Consider the following 19,550-nt stretch of genomic DNA (forward strand, 5'->3'; position numbering starts at 1 on the left):
GTATGAGACCAGCAGCACAATTTGTGCTTGGGTGAAAAGGAGCCCCAAGATGGGAAGAATGCAGAAAATAGAGGCAGCTGCACCAAAATAATACCAGACTTATTTTCACCCCATGATTACAGCTGCATCTGACAGTAACCCCTTCAAGGAGCACAGCAAGGCTGTCTGGCTGTGTGGTCAAATGGCTTAGCCACAAGCTCTGCCCAGTCTGCAAGAGGGCTGGGTTCAACCTCCCTTTCTGGTGTCCTGTATCCCTGGGAAAAGTTTTGCCTTTCTTAAACTGGAAAATGGGAAGGACCCTTAACACTCACATGCTTCACTAAGCTCCTGTGACAAGTACTGATAATGCAAAAATAAGAATTATAATTATTATTATTGCTGCAAAATGTGGCTGTGTTGCCAAAGCACAACAAGTCTGCGGCAGTTGGAGTGTCTCTCCTGGGCTGGATCTGTGGTTCCTTTTGGTGTCCATCCTCCCTGCCTCCCCTCCCCAGTGCCCTCATCCCTGCCCCTTGCCACCAAAGCAGCATCTACACAGCAGCTGGGTGAAGCATGTGAGTTGGTCCTTGCAATGGTCCACAGCCTGGGACAAAAATCCCATCAATGTCAGCTGGAGCTGGATGAAGCCTTCAAAGAAGAGAGACCATCTAACACCATGAAAGCCAAAAGAACAAGCACAACTGACGTTTTGGGGGCAAGGACAGACCATCATTCGTGGAGATGTATGGCTTCAGTACAAAACCATTTCTTAAAAATGATTTATTAAAAAAACCCTTCAGCTATACAGCTAATGCTCAGTGTTGGCATCATCAAGACTTTCAGCAGGAACAAATGCTTTGGGGGCCATAAATCCAGAAGACTGCAGTGTCCAAAGGTTAATGTGTGTGGACTAATCCATGTGAAGGAGCAAGCTGCACCGTTGAGGTGGAGGAGGCAGGTGTAGAACAAACAGCATATGGACAGACTCCCACGGCAGTACAGAAGTAGTACATCCCACCCAGAAGACTAGGAAGCAGCGCCATCATCCTTCGCTCCAAGCATCCATGCCTCACAGTTCAAGTGTGGAGAGCTTCACATGGCTTTGCCTCCCGGGACACGGATCGCAATTCACATTTTTGGCATTAGACTTTGGATTCTGGGCTCTTTATGGAGTTTCCTGCCAGTTTCTCCTTCTCTGGGTCTGCCTTTGTCTCTGCTGCGCTGCTGGCTTCCCTCTCCTGCCGTCTGAGAATCATATACACGGTCACGAAGCACAGGAAAGCACCCACCTCAAAGAAAAACTGGAGACCAAGATACCTGTGGTGTGGAAACACAATAAATCAGGGTAGCAAGGGCATTCCTATGTGCATCAAGCACCAACACCCAATGTCCCCAGGCACCCAGCAGATACGGAGCATGGGGATGGGCTCCTTGGGCACATTCAGCAGTGGGCAAGCAACGGCTGCAAGCCTGACTCTCAAGAAGGGTGGCAGAAAGAGGAGGAAGAGCTAGGCAGAGCTAGGAAGAGCTGCTTCTCTTTGGTGTTACATCAACAGATCATACCTCCTGGTAAAAAGGAGGCATATGAAAACACATCTTGGGGTCGAGGGTGAATAGGACTTGCTGCAGCTACTGGGCAGGGAGACACTTAATGACGAATTTGCAACAGGGGTGGAAGACCTCCTACAGCTCCCTTCCAGCCTCCCCACAGTGCACAGGCTGGATTTGGTGTCCTCTGTGTGTCAAGCTGGGCTGTTCTGTTGGAAGGTGAACCCCATGGTGCAAGGCACCCTGCTTGGACCCTGCACCACCTCACAGGCAGCTTTGAGGCTGAGGTCACCCCTGCTGCTGCATTACCTCCATGGAGAAGGCGTCAGGACAGGCTGCTTCTGTCTGTGCTGGTGAAATACATAATCATAGCACCATAGGACAGCCCAGGTTGGAAGGGACATCAAAAAATCATCTGGTCCAACATTTCATGGGAAACTTGGCCTAGATGAGATTACCTAGCACCCTGTCCAATTGCATCTTGAAAACCTCCAGCGGTGGAGACTCCACCACATCCCTGGGGAGGTTGTTCCAGCGAACAACTCACTAGAATGCAGGGAGTGCTTCTGGAAGTGGACGTCTGTGGTCTATAGCATCAAGTTAGCATGGTCCTTGGCATGGTTTTGGCTTGTGCCAATGACTTCCCTCCAAACCATTCCTGAGCACTGCGGGGAGTTAGCACTGGCCGGGGGGCATGCGAGTGTCCCTGTTTGCTTACCATGGCGTATACAACAACTTATCCCACGCTGGAGGTGGCCTGATGCCACGTTCCGCCTGGGTTTCCCTCTGCACCCTCAGCCCTTATCCTGACCGCCCATCCCTACCTTTGCCTGAAGAGGTTATTGTCGTAGTATCTGCAGGCTGCCTTCCTGTCGCACTTCTTCTCCCAGAGGATGCAGGTCGTATCGATGGCGCTGCCGTACAGAACGGGCCCCGGCATCCACGCTGGAAGCAGAGCGGCAGAGGTGGATTTGTTATGTTATAGAATCATAGAATCATAGAATCGTTTAGGTTGGAAAAGACCTTTAAGATCATCCAGTCCAACCATTAACCTACACTACCAAGTCTACTCTAAGCCAATCAAGGGTAGACTAGACTGAACCATGTCCATGGTTTATGGGAGCACCTCCGCCGGGACAGCTCCAACCCTGGTTACTTTCCCATGTCTTAGGGTAGAAAGTGGCTGGGGATGGTTTTCTTTGCTGTGGCCCATGAAGCCACTGGTCCTGCCCAGCACGCCAAGGGCTGGTTGTGTGTTTGCACCCCACCAAGATGCAAGAAGGTCCTTCTTTCTCATTGCTCTTTGATAAGGGACCATCGCTCATCCCAGGAATGATGCTCACCTCCTTCATGCTCTGCACTCTTTCCCATAATTGCAGTGGCATGTTCTGGGGGCCTCCAGGTGAAAATTAATTTCCACCATAAGAAAAATAACTAGTGGGATCACAGGACATAGTTTGCAGCCGCATTGATACGTTGGAGGCAAACATGACAGCATCTGCACACAGCTAAGGGTTGTCCTCCTGGACCCAAACTTATTCCCTGCCCTCTTTTATTTAGCCGTGTAGATGTAGCCCCACAGAGGTGCCTCTTCCCCTCCCCACCGTGTGCAGCTGCCCAGACCCTGCAAGGCAGCATCTTTCCCTGCCTTAAGACAGGCTTTGGCCAGTCTGAAACTGAATAAGCAGCACTTCTGCAGCCCTGGGGCTGCTCAGGGATGAAATTCTCACAAATCCCCAAGAGCTTCCATGATTTTCCACAACGGCTTTTCAACACATTTTAATTTACCTAAAACTCTCAGCAGCATGAACTGTATCCCAACCGCAAACGATTTGTCTTCAGGCTGGATGCTCCTGAAAAATAAAATGGAAAGCGTGCCCTCTGGCATTTGCGCAAAGACAGATGTTTCCCTCCCTGGCATCATTTGAAGCCTTACCCAAAAAGTCATCCTTCAACCCAACCACCAAGGACCCCAGGCAGTTCCCGTTTACATCAGCAAAAATGATGTTTCATTCATTAGGGCTAGAAGATTACCACAGCCTTTTCTTGGCCTGACAAACCTACCAAACTTGGTAGGAGACAGGGAGGAGCTCAGCAAAGTATTTTTGCTTTTAATTTAAAGAATCCGTACGAGTAACACACAAACAGAAACCAATATAGCCGCTGGCTCTGCCAAACACAAGCAACACAAGGGATGCTTTTTGTAACTGAAAGAGAAAAGTGATTTACCCGTTGAGGAAGTGGCTTTTTTTGAGGTGGGATGCCCCAGTGTATATTTTGGTGGTACCCCAGTTTTCTGAAATAAGTATTTCAGGCTGCGTTTCCTGCTGGGGTCACACATGGGAGAGGACCAGGTGGCAGAGGACGCCCCCCAGGGTCATCCCACCTCAGGGGACTCGGCTTCCCTTTCCTCTCTGAATGCCTGGTGTATGCATAGCTCGCTCATGGCATAAAAGGTGATTTAATAATGCCTGGGAGTGGAGGTAAAAACAGGTTTTAACCACAGCTTTTCCCTAAAAAGCAACTGCTTGGAGTGCTTCGACCACAGAAATGTGCTTGGAAATATCATTTATAGACTAACACAGAGATTCCTGCCTGGCTTTCCCCTCTCCCCCAGCACCTCAGCCTCTTGTGCCCATCCCAGGCTCCAACCCCACCAGCCTGGGGCTCCAGCCTGCCGCTGCCTGCCCCGTAGTGCGGGAAACTAGAGTCCTAATTGCTTCTCTGCACTAGGAAGGGAGGCTGTATTCAAGCGAGACCCATCAGAAGGAAGGAAGGTAATTAAACGTCTTAACTGAACACGGAGCTGCATTAAAAAGTGCCACAGTACCGCCGTGCTAAATTAATGCTGAGTTAATGGTGCATCTCGTTACTGAGCTATCAGCCGTGGGTGGGGAGAAGGAACAGGATGGCTGCTGGTTCTGAAGGTTGTGCTGACACCAGGAATGGGGGGTGCTCAGGGCAACGTGGGGTTCCTGCGAGCCCCACAGCCCCGTCGGTGGGTGGAGGTGACGTGGGGGCCCGGCATGGCGTGACACCCACTGACCCACTGGCTGCTCCTTGCCTGAGCTTGTTGGTGAACACCATGTTGCCTGCAAGAGCAATTGGCCATGGAGCGCTGGTGGCTCCACGATAAAGCCTCCAGCAACCTGAAACCTCCACTCGCTTAACTCCACATGGTGTTCAGCAGCGACAGCCAGAGACCTTGGAAGAGCCTTTGTAGTCTTAGGGCAGCAGGAGCTCTGTTAATGCGGGGTCTTCAAGAGCAAGTCCTGAAGGTCTCTCCTGCTTCAACATTTGAGACTGGAGACACTTGATGCTTCTGTCCTGCCCAGACATGCCAGGTCTTTGCTAGCAAAGCACAGCCTGCTCCTGAGACAGACACAGCCTGGGAGATGGACAACCGCATGCACTGCCAGATGACAGGAGCAGGGAAGCCCCATTCCTCATTCCCCGCACCAACACATGCAAAAACCATGTAAAAGCAACTGGAGGAACTGGGCACGAGGTGCAATATAGGTCTGATTTAACCCTCCAGTCGCTCAGCTGGAGAAAACCTTCCTCGCAAATCAAGGACCCCATGGTTTTCCAAACACAACCTCTGGATGTCTTTTCTGCCGTGCTTAAAGGAGGGGCTGCACCTAGACCAACCCAGTCTGCTCACCTGAGGATGAGCATGAAGGACGGCGTGTGGGACGTGCTGGCGAGGATCCCTGCCAGGCAGGACAGGACCACAAAGGGCAAGAAGAGGTGGGAGCAGCCGGTGCCGCAGGTCCCCGGCTTGGCAAAGCCCGCAAGCCCATTTTCAGAGATGCAGCTGCAGTTGGTGTAGTTCTGCAAAGAGGAGAGAAAACCCAGAGGCTGCTCATCTGCTCAAGGCTATGGAGATACCAGGGATAGCTGCCAGCTGTCGTAGGGAGGGAGGCTGTTTAGGTTTTGTCTGTAAATAATTAAGAGCGATTAACACTCAACACTTCAGGGAGCAGGGGGAAAAAAAGAAAAAGAAACACATACAATGAAGCTGGCTGGGGATATGTCCTGGTTTCGGCTGGGATAGAGTTAATTTTCTTCCCAGTAGCAGGCATAGTGCTGTGTTTTGGATTTAGTAGGAGAAGAATGTTGATAACACGCTGATGGTTTAGTTGTTGCTCAGTACTGTTTGTGCTAGGTAAGGAGATTTCAGCTTCCCATGCTCTGCCAGGGGCACAAGAAACTGGGAGGGGGCACAGCCAGAATAGTTGATCCAAACTGACCAAAGGGCTATTCCATACCATATGACGTCATGGGCAGTATAGAAACTGGGGGGGTTGGCCGGGGGGCAGCGATCGCTGCTCGGGAGCTGTCTGGGTATCGGTCGTCGGGTGGTGAGCAATTGCATTGTGCATCACTTGCTTTGGATATTGTTGTTATTATTATTATCATTATTATTATATTGTTACTATTATCATTACTAATTTTACTTTATTTCAATTATTAAACTGTTCTTATCTCAACCCAGGAGTGTTTCTCACTCTTACTCCTCCGATTCTCTCCCCCATCCCATCAGGGTAGGGGGAGTGAGCGAGCGGCTGCGTGGTGCTGAGCTGCTGCCTGGGGCTAAACCACGAGAGGATAACAGACTGAATGGATGAGGAAACACATTTTCCCATCCCCACTTCCAGCCTCCGACATGCTGCCATCTCTGAAAGGAGGTGTCAGTCCCACCAGGTCCCGTGGGCATCACTAGGGTGTCACACAGGTGAGCACACACAGCTGATGGGCCACAACAGCAGCGCCTGTGCTTCCAGAGGTTTCTGGAAGCGCTCTCAACCCACACGCATCCTTGCCTTGTTCACCTGAGTCCCAACAATGCCTCCCTACCCCCTGCAGCCATCCTTCTACGCTCCTGCTTCCAGTCTTGTGTTTCACGCCTGTTGTGCACTGGAGGAGCTTACGCACAGGTTTATTTCAACGTCATTTGCCAGCTGAACGCTTTGGCATCCTGCATAAATCTGGGTGCTTGGCATGGCAAAATCTCACCCACCACTGATAAAACATTCAAGTCTGATGCGAGCTTACTGGCCTGTGTTATATCTTTTGGATGAAATCTCTAGCATGAGCTCCATCACCTGTACCCAGCTTGTCTCCTGCTGTGAGACCCTTCAGCCAGGGGCTACGTGTTGAGCAGAGCTGGCAATCAAAGCCAGAGCCCAAGCTCAGGGGAATATTAAATCAGAAAACACTTACTAGGGGAAAATGCAAAACCTCACTTTTGAGAGAGGGTCATAAATAACCGGCTCAGCGTTAGCAAAGGAAGGATGCCCCAGGGCGAGGGATATGGATTTTTTTCTTTTTTTCCAAATTTTAATCACAATTCTCTCTCTCTCTCTCTCTCTCTTTTTTTTTTTTTTTTTTTTTTTTTTTTAAGAAGCCTCATTGTTCTGGAAGAGACCTTTAAATAAAAGGAGCATGATCTTATTGTTGCTGGAGGGGGGCAGATTGACAACGTGATGGCAGTTTGCAGAAGGGTGCTCCCGGAGGCAGGAGCAGCCCAGGGTCTCCCAAATCCCCAGTCCCACCTGGGGAAGAGGCATGGTCGATGCCCATAAGAGAGACCCACAAAGAACTGCTCCCAGCTGAGAGCACAGGGGGAGATTTAGGATGAAAGAGGACACAATCCCTCCTCCCACCTCTAGGAAAGAGGATTTATATTTTAAATTAAGACTGGGATTTATCTTCTCCAGCCATCTGAAACGAACTAAACCAAACTCATCATCTGGGCTTCTTCTGCAGTCACGGAGGGAGAGGTGGGTCTCCAGAGGACCTACCACAGATAAGTGCCTGTGATAGCTGAGATGAATTTGGGCCAAAGCAGTTAACAAAAATGCAATTAGATAAATTAAAACTCATTCGATCTGTGCAACTGCCGCCTTTTACAGAGAATTGGAGTCATGATATTTAGGCGACTCGCACAAAGCCAAATGGAGACGAAGGGCTGGAGAGGCACATGATGGAGTCACCAGGCAGGGCTCTGGCCCTTTTCTTTGAAATCTTGGAGGATTTTAGAGCAGGAAGCATGACCCCAGCTGCAAAAACCTCTGAGCAGCAGGGCCAAGCCACAAAGCCACCGGTGGCCTGTCCCCGCAGATGCATCATCTGGGCAGCGGTGCCACAAGGCTGACACAGCACCAGGGCTGGGAAAAACCACCCGGCAAAGCGAGGAGAGGAGAATAACCAGGAACAGCCCTGAAACCAGGGCTGTGATTTCTGGGCAGGGTTGGGCTGCTGCATGGCACGCAGCCAGCCCCACGTTTTGCAGTGTTGTACGTCAAACATCCTTAACAGTACCATTTAGCAATTGTTTTCTTAAGAGAGAAATCTGCTCACATCAAACTCTGCCTGATGCTGTCTTGTTTTGCCTTTTTTTCCCTAGCTGGGACATTTCAGTGCGCTAAATTTTGGGGTGTGTGCTGACCACCTCAGATCCAACCTGGCTGGCAGCAGGGGGGTGTTCCTGCTCCCACCCATGGCCATGCATGATGAGAGCAGAGCGGGGCTCAGAAACCCAGAAGCCTCATGGCACGAAGTTTCCTGCAGTGCCAGGGGAGCACCCACAGCCACCTCTCTTCAACAGCTCACACTGGACCTGAACAAATAGCAAAGCACTAAAAGGTTGTCACTGCAAGGTCCTGCTGTTGGGCAAAGTCTGCAGGTTCCTGCTGTTGCCCATGAAATTTGGGGACATTGGGCGACGCAAGAGCAAATCGCTTTCAGTGTGCAAGAGTTTTCAAATGTGAGTGTTAAAGCCAAGACTGCGCTGTGCAAACTTCCTCTGGAAGGGTTGCAGCAAAGCTGAGCACAAAAATGCAGGTTTTCCTGCACACTGGGAGTGTTTCTAGAAGCCCAGGTGTTTGGGGCATGGGAAGCAGTAGCCAACAAGTCCTTGCACTGGCAAAGAGCTGCTGAAAATAGTGAGAAAAGTGTAACATAGCAGAGAAAGCAGGAGCTGGAGGAATGCCATAAAATGCAATAATCTCATTTTTCCTTTCCTGCAACAGGTAATACCCAAAACCAGAGAGGGACTGAAGTTGCTCTGCAGACACCTGAGCTTAGCCCCTAGTCCAACATGATAAGGGAGCAGAGCTCAGCATCCGTAGCCACATCACTGTGTGCCATGAATGCCCCATCCCAGGGAGATGCAACGTGCTCCAGCTAGTACATGCTGGCACGTGGCTTGGCATTTATAACAACATACTGAGATACACTCCCAGCATGGAAGAAGCTCTCACCCAACTTAAATTGGGCCAAGATGCATCAATAGGTGGAAAGAAGATCCAGCAAATTACCTCAGCGCTAAAGGAAGAGTTAATGCCGGCTTTACTAAGTAGCGTTTGCATGGCATCATCAAGAGAACCCTGATTTTGTTGTAGCATGTGGCTACACATAATAATACGTATAATGAATGCAGGAGCGGGTCACGTTTGGGAGCGGGTCATGTTTGGGAGAGGGTCACATTCAGGAGCACAGGATGTCAAAGGGCTGGAGGCATCTTTGAGGAGGAAGAAGCAGTTGAAAAGGATCTGCTGTATGAAAGGCAGGCACAGGGATGCAGAAATGCACATTTGGGACTAAGCTCTGGCAGAAAACATAATTGTTATTAAAATGAAGGTTGTTAATTAACAAAATGCTGCTAAAAAGTGCCCAGACAGTCCCATGACACCATTATATCCTGTGCCAAGAACACAGAGGAAAACTACTCACTAACATTTTTCAGCTAGGGTTTGGAACTGGCCAAGATTTCCTTACTGTTTAGTTATTGAACTGTATTGCCTGGAGAGCCAACAGACAACTGGCACTGGGAAAACTCAGCCCTACTGGGGTTTTGGTGACAGGCAGGGAGCAGCAGAGGAGAAGTACACGACAGCAAAATAACATGGCCAGGTCTGCAAATAAAGGGAAAGCCAAGAGCAAAACCCATTTCTCTAGCCTGCTCATCGGGACTCTCCCTCTAAATCATCCTCTCACACAGACACTTGGCTTGACATCCGGTACTCATGGAGAGGAGGATGCACATTGCAACTAGATCGTGACTTTTTAACCTGCAAATCTGCAGGCTGAAAGGTGGAATAACATTGCTTTAACGAGGCCCTGCCAGAGCATTCAATGAAGGTCTGCTAAATGTCAGTGCTGTGTGTACTGGTGCATTGGGTCCCTCCAGGCTTGGCTTGCCCAGAGCATACGGAGTTGCTCCCTGAGTCCCCAGGGATTTACCTTCCCGCTCTTCATCCCTATACATGATCTATAGATGTAGCATAACTAAAGCAAGTTATATGATGGAAATACCCAGGCTACTTCTGCAACTGTAGGTATCAGTTGAACATTCTCAGCTGGTATTTCCCCCCGCTCTGCAGGAGGGCAGTTTGGACCAAGTGCAGTTTTGCATTTTGCTTCAGCAACAACAAGTAAATAAAGTTGTTCATTCTAGGCTTTGAGCAGTATTTTAGGTCAAGCCCAAGCAAATCCTATTGGGTGAGCAGCCTGGGTGATACCTGCCGCAACACGTTGAAGTATGTGAAAATGTGTGCCACCTGCATTGACATTTTGCCTTCACAACCCTGGAAAAAGGAAAACAATTGGACTCCATCTAGTTTCAGAGGACTTCAGGCATGTGATGCCTAAATTGGGAGCCTGGTTTCGGTACGTCCCTACTCAAGGAACACAGATGGGGCAATTCATAGCAGGAGCCTGGAGGTGGGCTGACTCGCCCTGTGGAGAAAGCATCCCTTGAGTACAAGAGGCATCCATGGACTTGGGGTCATGCTAGGTGTTGTATTAGCTCTTCCTATACTGCACATCCCCCTGTCCCACCACAGGAAACTCAGCTAAGAAAGGTGACCTTGTTGGTGACTGTTTAGGGGTGAAGGGAAAGCAGAAGGTCTTTGCATCTTCCATGCAAAAAGTCCACTCAAGCTGCTGGGTAGCAAGGGAGATATTGAAGCTAGGGTTTGTGGAGCAAAACCCCACCTTGGGAGGAGAAGTGGATGGGGAAGAACACCTTAACATCCTAAAAGGTTGGATACCTGAAAGGTTTCTGCTTACTGCCTTGACCAAGGACCTGTACTGGCAAGGGCTGCGTTATACTGGAGAACGCTAAGAGACACCAGAGCTTTCCGGGGACATTCTCAACCTTCCCTTGCTTATCCCACAGGGTCACGCAGAGCTTGTCCAACGCTAACAGACATCAGAAAACCTAACTGCCAGACTTGAGCGCTGCATTGGTCATCCCTCATTAGCCATCCCAAGCCCGGACGCTAGCGCAGTGGGAATGACTCACCAGGACTGAGTTGTCTGCATTGATATTTACGACTCTGCAGCCAGCGGAACAGGGTGAGATGTATTCAATAGCGTTAGAGCCGCAGATGGGGTTATAGGCTTTCTCAGGGCAGTTACACTGGCGGTTACATTCCAAGGCGTGGTGTCCAAATTCAGAGCTACAGCAGGAAGAAAACAGTAATGCATGGTATTGAGCATCATTAATACGCATCTTATATAGAAAATATACTGCATGTATATTGAGATTAGTAAAGAAATGTTTGATTGCTTAAAAAAACCTTCCCCATATGTGAGTGAGAACCCACAGAAATTCCACTATAACCCCCTCCCCAAGCCTTCGCTCTGCCTGGGCAAAGCATCCTGACCACAAATGGTCAAGGGAGTTGCCCATTTCCTTCATATTTGGCGCCAAACATGGGATCTTGGGGTAGTGCAACACCACGCTGTGGGAGGTGGTGAGCTTCCCACTGAGGGCTCTGACCGGCTTCCGCCGAGACCACAGGATGCTGAACATGTGAATTTATAGCAACTTGGATCAAGCCTGAAGGGAATACAAGGTCCTGCCCGCGTTTAGCTGCGCGGGGAAGCAGCCACGGCTTTGAAGGTGTGATCCTAGGGCTGGCCCCTGCCCAAATTATTTGCCTGTGAGTTACGCGCCACACTTCCCATGATCAAATTTTAATCTTGTGATGTTTGTGCCAAAAATGTGTTCCCTTCGGGTTTCACCGCCAGTCAATGAAGTTAGAAGGAGTAAGGACGCAGCAGATTCAGTGTTTATTCACAAAAGCATTAATTTCTAGCCTTATTTACCACCATTACCTGTGTCTCAAGAGGGAATAAACCCATTTCTGGGTATTCTGCTTAAATTCCACCCCAAGGAGTGCAGCTGGGGATGGGGGGTACCCACAGCCCTGGGAATGACCCACTCATGCCCAGCCTAGCTGGAGCTGTCAGTACCTCTCGCTGTAGGTAACACCTGCGACCTTCTGCGTGGGGCAGCCGAGGAAGAGGAGGGGGAAAGCCACGAGCAGGCAGAGGAACATGCCAAGGACGCACATAGCGCTGCATTGCCTCAGGGACATCTGGAACCGCTTCAGGATGGCACCACCCACCACGATCCCGACCATCGCCCCAGGGATGTTCACAGCACCTGGGGAAAGGCAGGGTCCTTGTTTTCCATCCTCTGAGCCGCATCAGTCCCTTCATTGTAGGCCCAGAGGATTTGTTGTCGGATTCCTGTTTTTCAGCATCAGTGATCTGGAGGGCACCAAGGTTTTTGCAGGGACTGGTGGAATAATGCTAAGAAGGAGCAGTTTTGCAAAAACAGCAGGACCCCACAACAAACTGGCTGTCTCATGTATCCATGCATGGAAGAGGTAGGGACCAGCAAAAAGCTATGCTTAACTCAGCAAATGTGAATTTTCAGTGCAGACAGGAGAAAATATCAATGAAACCTGGAGACAAGATTTAATTTCTGCGTAATGCAGTAATGTGCCCACTTCTGCTGTCACCGTTACAAAACTGTGAAGATTTCCATGCCAGACCTGGAGTTTCGCAAAACCCACCTTACAATGGGTTACCAAAGAGGTGCAATCTGTTTAATTCAACAAAGAATCAACAGGGAGGTTGCTTTCAGCCCATAAATACCCACACAAGGAAGGGTTTTCCAACTACAGAAAGCTTTTTGATCTAACGGAAAAAGGCAAAGCAAGATTCAGTAGCTGGGAACAAAAGCTTGATAAATTCGAACAAGGAATACGGTGCACGTCTTTAACAGAGCAGGGACAACTGGGAACAACTCAGCAGGGCGCATCAGTGGAGGACACCACTGCTTCAGCATTTAACCTTTCTGCCTGTATTTAGCCTGGGTGGCTGGGCTTTACCAGCCCGCTCTGCTCACTTTCTTCTGATTTATTTGTTGCAGACTTCAGAAGACTCTTTCTCTGAGGATGCGTGCTGCTTGTTCAAAAATATATTTAAAATACTTCTGTGTCTAGATCTCTGAACTCTCCAACTGATTGTAAGAGTAGGGCTTTATTCTTCATATTTTTATTACCATGACAAGCTTGCACAGGGAGACCTCAGCCCTGAACAGGACATTCTGGATATTACAATACAGGCAAAAGCAGTCTAATCCCATGAGCACATATCCTGCTTAACACTTATTCCTTTCCTTCTGAACAATACCAACAGCAAGCAATTAGCCCAACTGTTACAAGCAATTAGTCTAACTATAGCAAACATTTTGAAGAGTTTAAGCATAATTATTACACCAGCCTGACTGGCCTCTTGCTGCAAGGTGTCTTTAAAATGCATGCATAGATTACTAAAGTTTTTCATTTTATTTACTATCTACTTTTTTAAAGACCCTTAACCCGCTGATCGATGTAAAGTAATCCCTGCTACAGAAACGTGCACAATTCGTATCCGATGTTTCTTTCCTCCCTTGATGCAATGAGTTGGTTTCCTCTCCTTGATTAGAGTGAACAGCTTTAGATAACAAATATTTCTCCGGGCCTTAAAAAGTTTTATTTTAGCAAGCTCAGGCTGCAATGTAAAGGAAGGAAGATAGATGGTAGCTGAGAAATCGTATGGGCAAGGACCTGGTGCCACGTCTGTTTGTAGGTAATGAAAGGAGACTGGCTCCAGAGGAAAAGGTGCTTCTCAGTAATCTCTAGATTCATTTTTAAGAGGCGCTCAAGAGCTGGCAAGCCTTGATAGCAACACTTACCGATGATCATGTTGGCCAAGGACGCTGTGAGAGAGAACTGTCTCTCCAGGAACTTCCCCATGAATGTTGCTAAACCAGCAACCATGGCAGAAAGGTTGACTTGAGCCAACACCACCAGCAGGTAGACAGGGTGACGCAGGTTCCTCAACAGGACCAGAGGGAAATCTGAAAGGAAAAGGGGAAACCTGTTGCATATGAAAGAGGTGCTCGGCAAAATATTAATCCACAAAAAGTGGCAAACCCTTGAGTTTTCCTACATTTTTTTTGTGCAGAATTAACTCTTTGGGAGTGGTGAGCTCTTCTGAACATTTCATTTACAAAGGGGCAGAGTGTGTGCTTGCAGGGTTTATAATTTCAGGGCTTGACTGCTTGACTATTTGGATATTAAAAGTCAGGATGAAGCATCAGGACTTTGCAAAAATTAAACACCTGAACACTGAGGTTTGTTGTAAATAAAACAGATTTCATCTCAGTTAACAGAAGCCATCTAATGACAGATGTCTTATTTAAGTTGTCCAGGGTGAGAGAGGGAAGCTGACATTCATCCCACCCGCCTCAGGAATCAGCCATGGGATGGGTGAATCAATGGCAGAAGTTAGTTGTTGCAAAAGCTGAAGCAAAAAAAGTCGGGTTTTCAGTGCAAAGCATGTCCAGCCTCAAAGTGAACCTGAGAAGAGAACAATTCCTCTCTGGGCATGTCCCATCCCTGCAGAGCTCACCTCCGTATCTGTTTGATTTGGGACATGGTTTAGTCTAGTCTACCCTTGATTGGTTTAGTGTGGACTTGGCAGTGTAGGTTAATGGTTGGACTGGATGATCTTAAAGGTCTTTTCCAACCTAAACGATTCTATGATTCTATGATTCTATGATTTGCTGCTAAGGTCGGTCACGCTTAATTTCTGCTGAAGCCCATGCAGTTGAGACCGTGAAGCTGCTCTAAACACACGTGCACGCAGGCAGCACACAAAGGGTCTGTGCCAGCGCAATATGAAACTGTTGGAGGCATCAGCATCAGAAGAATAGAATAGAATAGAATAGAATAGAATAGAATAGAATAGAATAGAATAGAATAGAATAGAATAGAATAGAATAGAATAGAATAGAATAGAATAGAATAGAATAATAGAATAGAATAGAATAGAATAGAATAGAATAGAATAGAATAGAATAGAACAGAACAGAACAGAATAAAATAGAATATGTTCAGTTGGAAGGGACCTACAACAATCATCTAGTCCAACTGCCTGACCACTTCCAGGCTGACCAAAAGTTAAAGCATATTATTAAAGGTATTGTCCAAATGCCTCTTAAACACTGACAGGCTTGGGGCATTGACCAACTCTCTAGGAAGTCTGTTCCAGTCTTTGACCATCCTCTCAGTAAAGAAATGCTTCCTAAGTAAACTCTAAATGAAGCACCTTGACCCAAGAAAATTGTTATCTCACATCAACACTTGGGTGACATGCTCAAGCAACCCTGAACATCTGCTAACGCAGCGGACAAATCTGCCGCGATACCTCCTGCTGAGCTCTGAGCTGCCAGGGTCTTATGATGCCTTGCAAGAAATGCAAGTGGCTCTGTGATATTTTTTCAGCCTCAGCTGATCCTCTGTAAATACTCTCTCTGTCTCCTGCCTTCAATGGGTGGACTGTACCCGGATGGCTGAGAGCAAGACCGAAAGCTGCCTGTCTTTCCCCCACTACCCACGGGCTGAGGGCTGCAGTGTTGAGTGATTACAGGGGCTGCTACAAACACAGCCTCGGTTCCTTTCCCTGAAGTTTTCTGTCAGGGCTTCTATTAAACAAATACTAAAGTAGTTGTGAAGTCATTAAAAGTTAATTTATTTGTTTGCTGTCGTTGCAATTTCAATGTCCTTTTCGTTTCACTGATAAAAATGTATTTTTTTGATTACAGGCAAGAAATTCTTCAGCAAATTCCCCTGTGGCTGAACCCTTACTGCTTGAGAAAAAGATATTTTCAGCCTGCTCAGCAGACAGCTGTCCCACTCCCAGTGCCACGGGAATCGGGATGTCCGATGTTGACACCCGCCAGCTGAGAAGCTGCAGTTCTCCAGCCTGCAGCAATTTTTCCTTCATGCACATCCCAAACCCACTTTCTGCTTATGCCTTTGCTCCCCTGAATCATCTCCTTCCCCCGGGCTCTTCGTCCGGCTTTGCAGTGCGCAAGCAAAGGGCAACTTCCACACAAGCAGATGATGAGTTTCCCAGATGAGGGCTCTGAAAGTCAATATGCTGAAGCAGAGATAAGGAATTAACAGGGAGGATTAATGCCAGGGCCTGCCATAAATTAATGGTGTTAATTCTTAACAGCTCACAAACAATCGGGACAATCTTTATATCTGCTCCAGCACAGAGGCACTGGGGGACTGCAGAGGGACAGCTGTCTGGTGCTTGTCTGCGTGTTGCCCCAAGCTGTGCATTTGTTTTAGCTGTCCTAAAAAGTTATGAGAAGAGCAAAGGTCCCTCTGTGAATGCGAGGGCGTCCTCCATGCGTGAAGGCCAACTCTCATTCATGGGAGTATTGCCTCCCTAGCTCAGCACTCTGCTCTCTGGGTTAAGCAAGCAGCTAAAGACGTTGGGGAGCAGTAAACTCAGGGCACTAGAGAGGGTCCAAGCATTCAAGGCAAATTCAAGGACCCTGAAATACTGACACGCTGGAGAGCTGGGAGGCTAGTAGCCAACGGGAGAGGGAACGAGCTGCGATGGTGTCTCTGCGCTAGACAAAGATGAACCCCAAAGAAAGGAGGTGGTTTTGCTCTTAAGCACCAACAGAGGTCTTGCTTTTTGAAGCACATTTCTGCCTAGTTTACATACTGGGACATCTCAGACATATTGCAAATATGAAACCTCCACTTGCTTGCTGAAAGATCTCCCAAGAGCTAATCCAGTCTTTTATGGGAGTTAGTGGGAATCTTCCACCAAGAAGATTTCTTTTCCCTAGAGTTCTTCGGTCTTTTCAATCAAACTACACCCCCTCTGCCACCCCACATCAGAGCTATAAAGCTACGACAGCGAGTAGGTCTCCCACTTCACGGTGAGAGGCAGCAAGATTGCCATCCTCTGCTATCACCATCTCATTACTAATTTGATCTTCCTTACAGCTGCAAAGATGAAGCTGGACAGATACTAAAAGCAAGTGGAAACTTTTAAAATAATAATAAAAAATATCCTTGAAACTATCTTTAGGCACCACAGAGAAACAACCAAGTCACAAGCCCAGTGTTTTAATTGCTTTGAAGATCACCTTTAATGGATTAATTCCCAGTATGTGCAACAGAAGCTGAACATCCTCCCAGGTGTTTTCAACAGAAGCCTAGAAATTAGCAATGGAAATTACTTCAGGCTAGCTAAATCCTACTTTCTTGATTACTGTGAGCAGGTCCAATGCCTGCAAAAGGAGCACTTTGTGAGTACAAGGAGCAGGGTGCAACCCAATGTCATCCAGCGCATCTGTGCAAGAGCCAGATCATTCCCCATAGTGCTTTGACTTTCCTACTTTTGAATAAATCCAGCGAGTGGAGCCTGCTCCCTTCTTGGGTAATTGACCTCATTGTTTGGAAATGTCCCCAGTGCTTTGCCTGAGTATTTATCCTGTACACAGCTTCATCCTGTTATTGCTGATTGTGGATAGAAAAGCTCTTCCTGTCCTTGAGGCAGAGTTTCCTGGGCTTTGCAAACTGCTCTCTGCTCATAACACCTTGCCCCAGAAAGATTTAAAGCCCAGCGGCTTCCAGAGAAATGGAGAATGTGAAGCATCTCATGGGATGGGCTCTAACGCATCCTCATTTTTTTCCCAATAAATGGCAAAAATTCCTGCAAGCCTTATTTTGCTCTCAGTCGTCTCCATGTGCACTGAAGCAACAGAAAAAAATGACAAAATGCATTTTCTTCTCCATAATCATGCTTCATTTTGCATCATTTAAGCTGCAATAAGTGACTAAACAGCATTTCTGAACATCCGCCTACTCCAGGTCAGCTTAGTAATTTAACGCTTGCCTCTGCCAAGCCTTTAAGAAAATGATGAACCCTTAAAGGCACTTCTCAGTCTTATTCTGCTCAAGGAGCAGCCTCAAAGTGCTTTGCTGAATCACAGCCTAACCAGGCAGCATCTTCCTCACCTGGAGTTTCCCCCAGGCTTGGGCCAGGTTTGGAGTGGGAGCTGCGTTTTCCCCACTTGTCAGTGCTGAGGGAAAGCCATCCCTGTTATCCAACTGATAGGCAAAGGGACATTTCCCAAGAGGAGATGCTGCCTTCCTCCCGGGCGAAGCGTTCCCGGTCCCAGGTTGAATTTGCAGCCATCCACCATGGGTGGCCTGTGTGAAAGTACAAGGCCAGTTTGCAAAATGCTTTAACACCAGCGATGAGCCAACTCCAAGTGTTGACTCAATTGACTCCAACCCCAAGTGCTCTGTTTGGGCAGACCCAACACTGATGGTGCAAAGCGCCTTCTAACTGAAAGTGGATGAAGATCTGCAGATGAACCAAATAAAAAAATACAGCCCTAATCTCCAGGCCCATTTTTTCAACCTGCTTGCTGTGTTCAAACACCTCAGTCAGAGGGCGGGCTCTGTCTTACAAAGGATGCAGGAGGAACAGGACTGAAATATCAAAGGGAAAAAATTGAGGTCTTGTGCAGTCCTTGCTTGATCCAATCCCTGCTGGCATCCTAATGCTTTCCTTCATCCCACCCCAAACAGGGGACCCATACCCATCAGCGACCTTCATCCCGCCCTGAACAGGGGACCCGTAGCCATCAGTGAACGGGGGACCCATAGCCACCAACATCGGGCAGCCTGGGGCTGCCTGCCCCAGGGACAGCACCAAAATACCAGGCAGCTCTGGGGAGGGGACCATCTGGAAAAGCTCTCCTTGAGATGCAGATGGACCGGCAAGCAGATGAGGTCCAATCCACTTCTTGCCATTAGCCATCTCCAGCATAAGGCTTAGCCCCTTGCCCATAAAACTAACATATTTTTTACAAGCAGTGAAAAGCTGTGAGCATAAGACTGAATTAGCATACAGGTTGCTGTTTCTCTTGTAAGATATTATAGGAATCTGCTTTGTGTCATTTCTGCTAGTGGACTGACACTGCCCATCTCCTAATTGCCCATCTCCTGCCTTTCTGCAGCGTGGGCTCCTGCTCCCCCACGCTGCGTGCAGAGATGCCAGATGCAATCAAAAAAACCAAGGAGGTACGACTCAAAGATTTCACAGCACAACCCCGCCAGTTCCAGCCCTCTGAGACCAGCAAATCGGGACCCCTCTCCTTCAGGAGCTGGGTCATCCTTTTGTACTGGGCCGGAAAATCTCCAAATACTGTTTTCATAAACTATCGTGTAGAAAAGAATTGTAAAAATAGAGAGGAAAGAATGTTTGGTGACAGAAAGAAGAAACAAAATAAGCATAAGAATCACAAAATGGGAGGTAAAATTGTCTTTCTAGTGACCCGCAGATGAGCTAGCATTGAAGTTTTTAGACTTGAACCAAATTGTCCCTGTCTAACCATCACACACTAGCTACCATCCAGTTTTTGGCTCTGAAAAGAGTTTTCTATTAGAAATCCCAGTGATTTCAGCAAGATTGCTCTCCTGACAAAAATTGCAGACATTAGATTTTTTTCAGCACTGGGCTTTAGGGGATAAATTCTCCGAAATAACAAATTTATTAGCATAGCTCCTGCAGCCCTGACAACAGCAACCCTGATGCAAGCCCCGAGCCAAACCTGCAGCTCGAGCAGAGGCAAGATATTTCTTTCTCTCTTCCCAGGAGCAGGGAGCTCATTTTTATTCATTTTTCAGAGGCAAAAAGCAGAGTGTCGGTGTGAAAATCCCATCCGAGTGCTATAAATCTGCTCCCACACAATCGCTTCCCTCACACAGGTTTTCTAAATGACAGTGCAACAAGGTCAGCGGGGGAATAAACCCCCGACTTACTCCTCTAATTTAGCATTAGGCTAGCAA

The 19,550-nt window shown here is 47.9% G+C and overlaps 1 protein-coding gene across 1 annotated transcript in view; it reads right to left on the reverse strand.

Moving 5' to 3' along the window:
- Nucleotides 1–1,121: 1,121 nt before the first annotated feature.
- Nucleotides 1,122–19,550, reverse strand: part of SLCO2B1 (solute carrier organic anion transporter family member 2B1) — a 48,876-nt gene continuing 30,447 nt past the window's right edge. The window contains exons 8-14 of the mRNA XM_009492141.2: nt 13,571–13,735; nt 11,797–11,989; nt 10,841–10,997; nt 5,192–5,361; nt 3,316–3,380; nt 2,352–2,472; nt 1,122–1,296 (exon numbers count right to left, since the gene is read on the reverse strand). Coding sequence (XP_009490416.1) covers nt 1,122–1,296; nt 2,352–2,472; nt 3,316–3,380; nt 5,192–5,361; nt 10,841–10,997; nt 11,797–11,989; nt 13,571–13,735 — 1,046 coding nt within the window. The remainder of the gene's footprint in view (nt 1,297–2,351; nt 2,473–3,315; nt 3,381–5,191; nt 5,362–10,840; nt 10,998–11,796; nt 11,990–13,570; nt 13,736–19,550) is intronic.

Source organism: Pelecanus crispus, chromosome 1 (genome assembly GCF_030463565.1).
Source record: "Pelecanus crispus isolate bPelCri1 chromosome 1, bPelCri1.pri, whole genome shotgun sequence".
Lineage (NCBI taxonomy): Eukaryota > Metazoa > Chordata > Aves > Pelecaniformes > Pelecanidae > Pelecanus > Pelecanus crispus.